Below are 12,600 nucleotides of genomic sequence, written 5' to 3' on the forward strand. Positions count from 1 at the left end.
ATAGAGATAACATGACAACCAATGGGAGCGGGAGCACCACCTGCTGGAATAATATGGTACAAGCAGCTACTTGCTACATATTTCTTTATAACTCAGATTTAAATGGTGATTTTCATAACTAGTGGTATCATTAGAATTTTAGTGTTTTAAAAAAATGCCAAATTTCCAATCTTTAAACATTGGTGGTAAAATAAGTACAAACAAACATTTATGATACTTTCATCTTCACAAATGAACACCATTTTCATGATTAGTGAAGCCTAAATGCATTTGCCAGAAGTAAAAAGCTAAGGTTAGGCTCTAAACGAACTACACTAAGGTCGGCTGAGCTAATGTCACCAACATAACAACACAATAAAGCTGTGTTCGGCACGGCTTGGTGTGGTAAGTGGGGTATTTGCTGACCTATTTTTGTTGGAGTACAAAACGTGAAAGTTTAAAAGTTTACATATAAAAGCAACCCTATTGACTTTTTGATGAAGGAAGCAGAAGTATTAAAATGCTAACACATTTTCGGGTTGCAGGACTCATACCTAGTGGACTCTATAAATACAAAATATAGCCAAAATCATCAACATAAACCGCCGCACACTGAACTGAATTACTGTGAATGTTGGTATTTAAATGTGTATGACCCTCCCCTAAGCCCAAAAAATAGATAAATGAAATAAAATGAAATAAAATGACAAAAGTCCCTCACGGGTGCTTAAAAAAAATATTTTACACGCCTTCCCCCTTTTGCACCACCTACTCCCGCCCTCATAACTAACGAACAGTCCCTAAAACAAATGGAAAAGATGTTTTGATTGACAGTGTATAAACATCTTGTTTTATCTCTCAAAATTATTGCAATTTATAGTCACAGTTTGTGTTTTTACTTGTTTGTAATTATTACCAGAAATTGAGTGGCAGAGAAAATAAGTTTAGCCATCATTGATTCGGTGATTGATTGCGTCGCCTGGAGTTTCACGTTTGCCGTTATCTTCGTATCGGCGATCGATTTTATTTTAGTACCACAAAAGATGGCGGACCGAACGCCTGGTGGCTCTCAAAAAGCTAGCGCTAAGGTGAATTTACCGTTTATACTTGCATTAGCTAGTCTTATCTGTTGTTATGAAAACGATGTAAATAATATAATACCTGAACAGCCTCGTCTATTTACATATTTATAGCCTGCAAGTGACAAGAGTTACGAGTGTGCGCAACGGTGTTAGCTAACTATAAACGCGCTAAAGCTAGCACTTTGGCTCTCCGGCCACACTGGCTAAGCTAAGCTAAGCTAAGTGATTTAGCTAACACAAGAAGGAATAGTCAGGGCAGTTGACCCAGAAAGGAATGTTCGCCCAGCTAATATACTGATACTGTCACAGTTGGTGTCAAGTACAATGTTTAATGGATATATGTTTGAATTTAGACATATGAAATGTAATATTTTGGAATTCGGGCCTAGCAACATTATAGCCTCCTTGCAACAGCCATTCGCCGCCTAATGCATTCAGTCGGTGGCGCTGCAGCACATACCAGCTCGTTAGGCCTCTGGTTCATTTTGCTCAGTTGTAGCTACTTTCTAATGTCCGGGCTCAGCTAAGTAGAATATAACGTTATGCAGTAAATACAACCTACAGAATGACCATTAAAGGTTGGAGCAATGATTGCAAACTACAAGTGGACACAACCCACTTTACAGTGTTGTGTTAGCTGCGTGTTGTTACGGCAGTGGGTCCCGCTTTACCTACCTGTCAACATGGTTGCTGTCGTGCGTTGGCAGACATCTGAATAATAATAATAATTCTATTTGGAGCAGTGTGATGGTCTGGATGTGTTGTATGCATCCAAATTTAGAGTTATATCGCGTGACTATGAAATGCCTGTTGAACCAACATTGCTTTGTTTTTATGAACTTTGAATGGTTTCAAAATCAGATCATTTCCATCATCTTTGACTTGGAGAAAGTTGTTCATGCATTTATTTTCTCTAGAAGTGACTTTTGTAATCCACTCTTTACCTGCTTAAACGATAAAGCACTCTCACATTTTCAGATTGTACACATTGCTGCAGCAAGATTTAACTGTATCAAACAAAAAAATAACACCCATTGAGCGACCTTGCATTGGCTTCCTGGTAACTTCAGGATTGATTTTAATGTTTTACTCATTACTTATACGCGCTACATGTCCTAGCACTAACTTGGAACTGATTTGTCCTTATCTGTCTGCACACAATCTCAGATCATGTGACAAAAACTAATAACAGTCCCTTGATCTAGACTTACCACTAAAGGAGACTGTGCTTTTCTTTTGCTGTAAGGGCCCCAATATATTGTGCAATGTGTGAAGCACTTTGTAACACTGTTATGAAAGGAGCTATATAAAGTTATTAATTTTTAATATCGACAGGCGCTGCTCGAGAGCAAACTGAAGTCTTTCAGCATTGGGAAAATGGCAGTGGCAAAGAGGACCCTAAGCAAGAAAGAGCAAGATGAAATAAAGAAAAAAGTAAGTATTGGCTTCCTTATGGAGAATTTTGTCAATATGATTTGTGGTAACAGGGTACACGTTGTGTTAAGATGTTTATGTATGCATTTATTTACTTTGACGCTGGTTTCTATGTTCAGGAGGATGAGCGGGCAGCAGCAGAGATTTATGAGGAGTTTCTTGCCGCTTTTGAAGGAGGAGGGGAGGGAAAAGTCAAGGCCTTTGTCCGTGGTGGTTTTGCAAATGCATCAAAAGGTATGCCATTGCAATTATTTGCTTTATGTATTCCCCAAATGAATTGCGTGATATGTTTGGACACAAGCACACTTAACAACATCCTCTACCCATGCCTTGAACAAATGAAGTGTAATTGTAGTGGAACTCAGAACAAACACACTCTTTCGTCTTTCAGATGAGGCATCTTCTGATGAGAAGAAAGGGAAATTGTACAAGCCCAAATCACGGTTTGAGGCCCAAACAAAAAGCTTCTTGCCTTTGGAAACCCCACCTCAGTTTTTAACATTAGACAAAAGACATGTAAGTATTATCACATTTAACAAGTAGCTTCTCTTGTTACTGCTCTAGTAAGTAATGCTTTGGTTTTGGACTGCTGATACTATTTTTCCGTGTGCATTTTAGCCTGTGAAGAAAACTACTGAAAAGGAAAAGAAGAAGAGCAACTTGGAGCTCTTCAAAGAAGAACTTAAACAGTAAGTTTCAACACATAAATCTGTTATATAATCTGACATTTTAATTTCTTGTGGTAGCGGTAATTAGTGGTTCCTAGGTGTTATGATGTAGAGTGGTGCAGTTCCGAAAGTACAAACGTTGTAATAATTTGGACCTGGAGTGAACCTAATTGTACTTCATGTCGCTTTTTGCAGAATCCAGGAGGAAAGGGACGAAAGGCACAAGATGAAAGGACGTGTTAGTCGTTTCGAACCTCTCTCGGGCACGGACGGAAGACGCTCATGTAAGTGTCACTAAACTGCACGACTGTGTTCCATGTACTAACTTGGCCTGAAATGGCGCTGTCCTGCACGCCTTACTCCACCCTCCCAACCCCTTTGTCCACTTTTGCCCTGAAACAAAATTTATACTGCTTTTCTGCTTCTTTTAGCGGATGGTTCTTCAAGAAGAAACCGTCCGTCCAGTGGTAATTTTGACTTAATATAGTGGCCGTGAATTTCTTCATCTTGCTTAGAGAATATGTTGTCCTGTCAGACAGCAGTAGGAAATTTCTCTCTCTTTTGTGTTTCTGCAGTTTTGGATGATTGTGCGCCAGGTTCCCATGATGTAGGAGACCCGTCCACGACTAACTTGTATCTTGGAAACATCAATCCACAGGTGAGTTTGTGTCCATGCATTTATGAAATGGAGAAGAGAGATACAGAAGCCAGGGTTCCCGTGGTTATGAAAATCCTAGAAAGATTATAAAATTAGAAAAACTGTTTTTGCAGGTCTGGAAATAGTTTAGAATTAACAGAATTATTTGGGAGAATGTAAACAGGGCTGTTGTTTAAAATATTTAATATAATGTATATAAAAATTCCAAAATATGTCTAAAGTTATGCAAAATGCACATCTTGTATTTTCTAATTTAAGATCTGATGCTGTGTGCGTGGCCTCAGACACTGAGATTTGAAGCACATAAACTGCGTGAATATTCACTCTCAGTGAGATAAATTGCAAATGAAGCTGGTTACACTTAACACTGATGGATAGCTGATGGTAGCTTGAGTGAGAGGCTGCTGCAGTAACTTTACAGTCGTACAGTATAGCACCATCAGACTGCTCAGTCTTCTCTAACTAAATCTCAGCCTAAGACTTAGCCTAATGATACCTGATGATTTAATGGAATATACATATTTGCTTGAATCACTAGGTATGTTGTATAGATGTCCGGATGGGCAATATAATTTGGCCACTGTGTTGGGTCACTGATCCACATTGATGTGGGAGGCTCAAAGGGACATGATGGTGATCAACCTTAAATTATTGAGGTATCACATACGCTCAGGTTCAGGCAAGCAAAATAATTATTAGACAATATGAATAGAAACTTGTTAAAATTATGATCCAAAAACGCATCATATTGTATTGACATCTAAAAGATCTTTGGTTTTGTGTTCCTCAAAGAGGGTTGCTCATCTGTAAGTGCTTGGAAAGTGCATGTTTAATTATGTATAGGTCTACCCATTTTAAACCACTTAAAGTCACGGAAATAGGGCAAAACATTATGGAAACATTATGGGAAAGTTTGGAAAATCTATTGGTAAAATAAGTGTGGGAACCCTGTAAAGCATGGATTTTTGATGCGAACAGGAGGACTGTATTTGAGCCTGTTGCTTTTTCTTTGGGCTGACAGTAAATTCCAAATAGAAATGTGTTGCTTATTCCCTTAAGTGCTAATGTTGCTCAGATACTTATCCAGTGTTCATTTATGAAGTATTAATATTCTGCATGTCTTATCTTTGTTACTTTATAGATGAATGAGGAGATGCTGTGTCAAGAGTTTGGCCGCTATGGCCCACTGGCCAGTGTGAAGATCATGTGGCCAAGGACAGATGAGGAGAGGGCTCGGGAGAGGAACTGTGGCTTTGTGGCTTTCATGAACAGGAGGGATGCAGAGCGAGCGCTCAAGAACCTAAATGGTACAACGCTGTATTTCTTTTTTATTTAATAAGATAACTGACGTACTTCTAGTTCTTTGCAGCCATTTTAAATACATATATTTTTGCTCCTATTACAGGAAAGATGATAATGAACTTTGAGATGAAATTAGGATGGGGCAAAGGTGTGCCCATTCCTCCCCACCCCATCTACATCCCTCCTTCCATGATGGAGCACACACTCCCACCGCCTCCCTCTGGCTTACCCTTCAACGCACAGCCCCGGGAGAGGCTAAAGAACCCCAATGCTCCCTTGCTTCCTCCGCCTAAAAACAAGGAGGAGTTTGAGAAGGTAACTCAGCATGTCAGCCTAGGATTATGTCATGGGTTATGGCAGTGTTTTGTATGTTCAGCTGGTAAGATGTTAGCCTTTATGATGAGCAGTCAGGACATGTTTTATTCCAATTTTTGTAAGTGATAGCTTTAGTCTTGCTGAATGAAACTAGTTTTGCAGTGTATATCAAAGTGTGGGTATAGTGAATGTTAGCGTGTGGAAAATGCTCAGTGTTACAGAGAGGGGTTTATGGTTAGTGAATACAGTGTCAGGGCAGGGTGTTTGGCCTTTAGTAAAACTGACAGCAGTAAAGGAAAGTTGTTGTCTATTTGCACATTAAAATGCATTTTTTATATTTTTCACCTGTTGCCTTTTAACAATACTCACATTCTATGTTTATTATCTGATGTGACTTCATATACAGACTCTGTCGCAAGCCATAGTCAAAGTGGTTATCCCAACAGAAAGGTACATGTTTTTCTTTTTTTAAATTGGTGTACAAACTTAGAAAAAAAAAACATCCCATAATGAAGCTAAAGTTTGATCAGTTGATCACTGCATGCTACAGGGGGCTGGTCAGTATGGGTGAGCAATGGTTGAGGCTATTGTACAATGTCATCATATTAGTAGGTAGAATGATACTGACTGACAAGTTTGTTTTGTACCTTGCTCTTTCACACTCCATCACCTCATGTTTCCTTTTTAAATACGTAGCAGAAACATCATTATAGTGCTTACTTAATGTGCCGTTTAGAGCTGAACATCATGACTTCAGTCCATCACAGTTCCACTCCATACATCAACATGTAATGGTGTTGTTTTTCCAACTTTAGTGACATGTTACTCTGCCAGATACATAGTCTGCTGATTCTAGATCTGTAGTTGTGAAATGCTGCTCTCTGACCATTGCTCACGCAGACCGTCTACCCCCTTGGCCTCTGTCACTCTATTCGGGAGCTCAGTAAATCTGGCCCCTGCCAACAAATCCAAACCTGCCAGTATTAGTCTATATATGACCTTTGACATTGGCCTTGGTGAGCAGCACAAGTTGAACTGTCTGCAGCAGCGAGGGACCTGAAAAGCATCATGGGATGGATTGGGAAAGTATACTGAATTTTACCCCGCCATTGGTACGATCGGCTCCAATACAAGTAAATGTGATCTGTGTTGTCAAATGAAAGACATCCTTTGTCTTGTTGGCCACTTTAGGCTAATTGTATGCAGCCTGCACCATGTATTTCCCCCAAATTGTCACAGAAGAACTTTAGTGATGCCATTTGCACTGTATTCAGTCATTACCAGCTCCACCAGCAGAGAACATGTTTAGCCTATTTAGGCCAACAATCCTGTACTGCTTTGGTTCTTCCTCAACTCACATTAGTCAGGAGATGAGTGGGAATTGAAAGGCACTGTATTGACAGGCTTTTCAGTTAATGCAGTGTCTTGTCAATGTCTCGCTCCGAATTTCCCAAGTTCTTCAGCTTCACTAGTTGCCCATTTTTCAAAAAATTCAGTCAAGGAAGATTTCAAAGAGAGGGTCCAGGCAGTGCAATGAAATGTAAAACCTTTTGCACTGTAGTGTTTGAGAAAACAGGCTTAAATTTGATGTTGATCTTGTAAAAAAAAAAAAAAAAAATACACCCAATTTAAAAAAATCTACTGTTATGTGAATTGTTAGTTAAAAAAAAAATCTTAATTAATATGAACATTTTACTGTAACATAAGTTGTCATTTTCAGTTTTGATTTTTGGTAGCATTTATGCATTGATGTTATGTAGGCTCAGAGGTATAGCCACAGTTATGTTTAATTTATGCCTGGTCACGTGACACTCTTTGACAGACATCTCTCTTCAGCCTCACAGTAACTTAATTTGTTTAATAATTAATAATAATTATATTTTGTTGGAGCCATTTAAGTGACATTTACTAAAGTATTCACATTTCAGCGCACTATTCAGTTATAGTTATGAATGTGACATCTGCAGTTATGCCCTGCAACATTTGTTTTGCCAATAATGCCCCATTTCTGTCAAGATACATTTTCTGAGTGCAAAACCACCAGGCAAAAATTAAGCTTTTAACAGACAGGCTTTTTGTAGTGGTCAAGAGTCCGGCCAGTCTGAATCTGTTTGCTTTAACTGTGTTTTTCTTGTAGGAATTTGCTCTCTCTCATCCACCGAATGATCGAGTTTGTGGTGCGTGAAGGCCCAATGTTTGAAGCCATGATCATGAACAGAGAAATCAACAATCCCATGTACAGGTCAGTTTAACTGCACATCAGTGACCTATTACCTTTTGTCATTTTAGTAGTTGTTGCACATTTATGACGCGGCTCCTCATGTTGATGATTTTTCTTTCAGGTTTTTATTTGAGAACCAAAGCCCAGCACATGTATACTACCGGTGGAAGCTCTACTCCATACTACAGGTTTGATTTCTGTGTTGTTGTTTTTTCGACAAAATTTCCATGGTATTCATCCCACATTTAAGAAAAATATCATGTTCTGAGATCAGAGTCCAACAGGTTTTGTTTTGATATTAACTGTGCATTTCTTGCTCAGGGTGAAGCACCAGTCAAATGGAAAACAGAAGACTTTAGGATGTTTAAAAATGGCTCGTTGTGGCGTCCACCACCTCTTAACCCGTACCTTCATGGTCCTTATGATGATGGAGAGGAAGAGGAGGAAGAGGAGGAGGGCAGCAAGAAGGGCTGCTTGAAGGAAGAGTAAGACCATTTTGTTAAGAAATTTGGCGTGGATTCAGTAAAAAATGTAGTCTCAAAGGACAGTTCACCCTTAAATCAAAAAGAAATTTCTTTTGCCTCTTACCTGTAGTGCTACTTATTTATGTTGATTGTTTTGGTGTGAGTTGTTGACTGTCCGAGATATCGGCCATAGAGATATCTGTCTCCAAAAAATTTTTTCGAGAAACTCAAACAAATCATGGGTCACCATGCAGAAGGAAACGTGCCCAATATTGCAGAAAAATAGATAGTAGTTGCCGAAAAATTATTCATAAAATGTCTGAAAAAATGTACATAAAATGTCTGACGAATATTCATAAAATGTCCGAAAAAAAATACATAAAATGCCCGACAAATATTAATAAAATGTCCAAAAAAATTCACAAAATATCCAAAATATTATTAATAAAATGTCTGACAGATATTAAAAAATATAATAAAAAAATCAATAAAATGTCCGAAATATTAGTAACAAAATGTCTGACAAATTTAGGTAAAGTGTCCCTAAAATAATAATAAAATGTCAAAAATATTATTCATAAAATGTCTGACAAATATTAATAAAATGTCCGAAAAAAATGTTAAACATTTATGCACAAGCCTCTCATCTATGCGCTGATGCACATTTCTTCTATGCTGTGGTCTAGTTTGCGGCTGTAGTTTGGTAGAAAGAAAATAGTTCCTACATACAACTGCTCACAACAAGGTCTCTGGATTTTCCCGGCAGACATCTCTTGGGCCGATATCTCTGCAACTCACATTAAAACAATCTAGATTGATAAATAGCGCTACAGGTAAGAAGGAAAAAATATTTCAGATCTTGGAGTGAACCGTCCCTTTAAATGGCATCATCTCATGATTCATCAGTAGTGTTAAGATGCCCTGCTGTAGGTGAACCTGCATTAATATTCACTCTGATTGCGCTTCTTTTCTGCAGAGAGCGGGACAAACTGGAGGAGATGCTGCGTGGTTTGACCCCCAGGAGGGGAGACATAGCAGAAGCCATGTTGTTTTGCCTCAGCCATGCCGAAGCAGCTGAAGAGATTGTGGAGTGTATCACAGAGTCTCTCTCCATCCTCAAAACCCCTCTTCCCAAGAAGGTAAGACATAGCGCCAACCTTCTGCTATAAAAAAGACCAAGACCATCTATGAATGTTAAATTCTGTGGTTGTTATTCTTGTGAAAATATTTTATTTTATTTTTTTTCTCTTTTACATTTCAGATTGCACGGCTATATCTAGTTTCTGATGTGCTCTACAACTCCTCTGCCAAAGTATCCAATGCGTCTTACTACAGAAAATAGTGAGTTGTGTCATTATTACACAGAACTGTCAATTTAATATTGGAATACCCAAGTGGGATACTTGATACTCAACTTCACATTATTGCTCTTACCCTCGTTAACAGTTTTGAGACCAAGCTCTGTCAGATCTTCGCAGACCTCAACGCGACATACAAAACGATACAGGGCCATCTTCAGAGTGAGAACTTTAAGGTACCAAACGTCCAAATCCCACAAAGTAAACTAAACACAAATATTTTACATAATGAGTTTGACTCTTACAATATGTCACCCAACCATTCTTGTCTGCTTTTCTTCTTTGTTGCAGCAACGAGTTATGTCATGTTTCCGGGCATGGGAGGACTGGGCTGTGTACCCAGACCCTTTCCTCATCAAGCTGCAGAACATCTTCCTAGGTCTAGTTAATCTCGCTGCAGAGAAGGAAGCCCCTGTTGTCCTTGTGGAGGTAAGTAATCTAACAGTAGTTGATCATGTAATATCCTAAAAATTATCTTAAAGTAACTTTATTTCCAAATCTATCCCATGAGTTATTGAAGTCCTAGCTTGTTTTTTGTGCTGTCTTTGGCCCAGGCTGAGCCAGCAGAGGACATTGACGGGGCTCCAATAGGGGAGTATGTAGATGGCTCTCTGCTGGAGGACGTGGATGGGGTGCCGATTGACGCCGGGCCCATTGATGGGGCGCCTATTGACGGAGCCCCCCTGGATGACCTAGATGGTGTTCCGATAAAGCCAATGGAAGAAGACTTAGATGGAATACCTTGTAAGTTGTGCAGAGACTAACACAGGATGTTGTATGAGGTGGTTTCAATGATGATCTCAGTCCAAGTGTTATACTGTATGCTGCTCTTGTACAGTGACTCATTTTCCTGATTTTCATAGTGGATCCGTCCAAAGAGGCAACCTTCAAGGTAGCACCCTCGAAATGGGAAGCAGTGGACGAGTCGGAATTAGAAGCTCAAGGTGAGACTTCTTCTAAATGGCTTCAGTACATACATTATCTTTGTCGCCAGTTTTGTGCAGTCTTAGTCGCACTCATGCTGTCTTTTGTTCACTCCTTAGCTGTGACAACTTCAAAATGGGAGATATTTGAGCAGCCAGAAGAAACGAAAAAGTGAGTTTTGTGTGCAACATTTGAGAATAATTTGTTTGTTCAGCAAATACATCGGTGCACCCTTAAACTGTTTTTTAATGAACTGTTTTCAACTCTACAGGGATGAGGAGGACAGTGACGATGATGAGAGAAGTCCTCGCTCAGAAGATAATCAGAGCTACTTCAATCCCATCAGAGATGACTCAGATTTTAAGGCCAAGATGTCTGAAATGAATGAGGAGAAACGTACAAAGCTCAGAGAAATAGAGGTAATACTATCAGAAACCCCCATCCTACATGAGGAGTATGTCAAGGTGTTTGTGGTGTTTTGTATGCACGTGACATTCTTTGTTTTTGACCATCTTCCTTTTATTGTTTTGTTCACGTAGGTTAAGGTTATGAAGTTCCAGGATGAACTGGAGTCTGGGAAACGGCCCAAGAAGTCTGGGCAGAGTATTCAGGAGCAGGTGGAGCACTACAGGGACAAACTACTACAAAAGGTATTTAGTTTGACTCTGCAGATTTTAATATAGATGATGTCAAATACAGGGTTTGAAATTCTAAATTGGGGTCATTTTTTGTGTTCCCTTATTGTAGGAAAAAGAAAAGGAGAAACTTGAACGGGAGAAAGAGAGGGAGAAGAAAGAGAAGGAGAAAGCTGAGGCCCGGTTGAAAGAGTTGAAGAAGGAAAAAGAGAAAGAGGACACGCCAACCAGGAAAGAGAGGTGAGATAATCAGTTGGCCGTGGTGTCATTAAAGTATTGACGCCTGTGCTTCATCAAACATGGGATTCGTTTAATTTCCTATCTGACAGATATTTGTCCTCTCTGGTTGATAGGAAGCGGCGTCACAGTGGGTCACCCAGTCCAACGCGGAGTAGCAGCAGACGAGGCCGGTCATCCTCACCTCGTTCAGAGCGGTCAGAGAGATCAGAACGCTCCGATCGCTCATATTCTAAAGACACATCTTCCCGCTCCACCCATAAAGACTCACCGCGATCCAGCAACAAAAAGTCCTCAAAGAGGTGAGCCTACCTGTCCAGCAGTGCTTCTCCTACTGTTGTCATTACAGCCAGGTTTTGGTTGATCTTAACTTTTATCTTGCAATCACCAATTTCTTTTATTAATTGCAGTGTGGTTAGTAGAGATGAAGCATTTAGACTGAAATTCACTGTCCTGTTTGTCCCGCTAGATCTCCCTCACCTCGCACACCCAAACGATCCAGGAGGTCGCGCTCCAGGACGCCCAAGAAGTCAGCTAAAAAATCCCGGTCTAAATCAAGGTCACCTCACCGGTCTCACAAAAAATCAAAGAAGAGCAAACACTGACGAGTCTTCTTCTTCAACCTCACAACCAGCCTATTCTCCTCCCTCCCCATTCTTCCCTTTTCTGCTCCATGTTGTATAAAAGATTGACTGAATGATTTGGCAGCTGAAGATCTCTGCCCAAATGTTAATGTATAGACAATGAAGAGTGGAGGGTGTTGCATGGGTTGCCATCTGGTGTATCCAATGGATGGGGCCATTGTTGTTTTATATTGTACAAAAAATAATGTGCTTGTGTGTCCTGATTCCCCATCACCTCCCAGTGGAATTCATCCATGTGGTAGACCACACCCAATCAGAGTGTGATGACATTAGTCATATTCATGCTGTCATTTTCTGTTTTTGTAGTTCACATTAAAATGAATTCCTAATAAACAAGTGTCATTTTTAAATTAAACAATGTGGACATTCATAAACTTTTAATAGAATGGTTTTAAAGGAGGTTGCAGTAAAATTTACATCAATTTACAAAACAGATTTACAGTCAATTATTTACATATAGTGTATGTTGGTAGAAAAATTACCTAAAATTTCACAAAAAGCTAATCAGAATCTGATTCCTTTACAGCAGGTAGTTCATGGGAACTGGAAAAGCAGAATACTTCACTCCCGAAATGACCATTTGTATATCAACTATGCCCCGGTGAACGAAGAATCCAAAAACAAATTTTTAACAACAGCAAAATTATATCAAAACATCCATATAAAAACTTTTACTCAT

At 39.4% G+C, this 12,600-nt stretch overlaps 1 protein-coding gene across 3 annotated transcripts; it reads left to right on the forward strand.

Annotated features, from left to right (window-relative positions):
• The first annotated feature begins 996 nt into the window (after positions 1-996).
• On the forward strand, positions 997-12,272 carry u2surp (U2 snRNP-associated SURP domain containing). 3 transcript variants are annotated; one of them, XM_050056408.1, is made up of 26 exons: positions 997-1,067; positions 2,397-2,495; positions 2,615-2,729; positions 2,887-3,011; positions 3,114-3,184; positions 3,359-3,447; positions 3,595-3,630; positions 3,739-3,821; positions 4,963-5,128; positions 5,227-5,438; positions 5,845-5,888; positions 7,576-7,680; positions 7,781-7,847; positions 7,981-8,144; positions 9,100-9,262; positions 9,385-9,464; positions 9,570-9,657; positions 9,773-9,910; positions 10,036-10,225; positions 10,345-10,425; positions 10,525-10,576; positions 10,677-10,824; positions 10,945-11,055; positions 11,153-11,280; positions 11,394-11,579; positions 11,747-12,272. In XM_050056408.1, exons 1-26 carry the CDS (start codon positions 1,023-1,025, stop codon positions 11,880-11,882), a joined length of 2,922 nt encoding a protein of 973 aa, XP_049912365.1. In that variant the 5' UTR covers positions 997-1,022; the 3' UTR covers positions 11,883-12,272. The 3 variants fall into 3 exon arrangements, with proteins under 3 accessions (XP_049912365.1, XP_049912366.1, XP_049912367.1); XM_050056409.1 differs by lacking the exon at positions 3,595-3,630; XM_050056410.1 differs by lacking the exons at positions 997-1,067; positions 2,397-2,495; positions 2,615-2,729; ... (5 more) ...; positions 4,963-5,128; positions 5,845-5,888 and having other exon boundaries at positions 5,254-5,438; positions 11,747-12,271.
• The last annotated feature ends 328 nt before the right edge of the window (positions 12,273-12,600 follow it).

This window comes from Epinephelus moara, chromosome 11 (genome assembly GCF_006386435.1).
Source record: "Epinephelus moara isolate mb chromosome 11, YSFRI_EMoa_1.0, whole genome shotgun sequence".
NCBI lineage: Eukaryota > Metazoa > Chordata > Actinopteri > Perciformes > Serranidae > Epinephelus > Epinephelus moara.

Bases quoted from the DNA above. Each gene is read 5' to 3' on its own strand.
- u2surp (XM_050056408.1), top strand. From the start codon at position 1,023: ATGGCGGACCGAACGCCTGGTGGCTCTCAAAAAGCTAGCGCTAAG. The intron at 7,681-7,780 runs GTCAGTTTAACT...TTTTTCTTTCAG, and splicing joins ATCAACAATCCCATGTACAG to GTTTTTATTTGAGAACCAAA. The intron at 11,281-11,393 runs GTGAGATAATCA...TCTGGTTGATAG, and splicing joins ACGCCAACCAGGAAAGAGAG to GAAGCGGCGTCACAGTGGGT.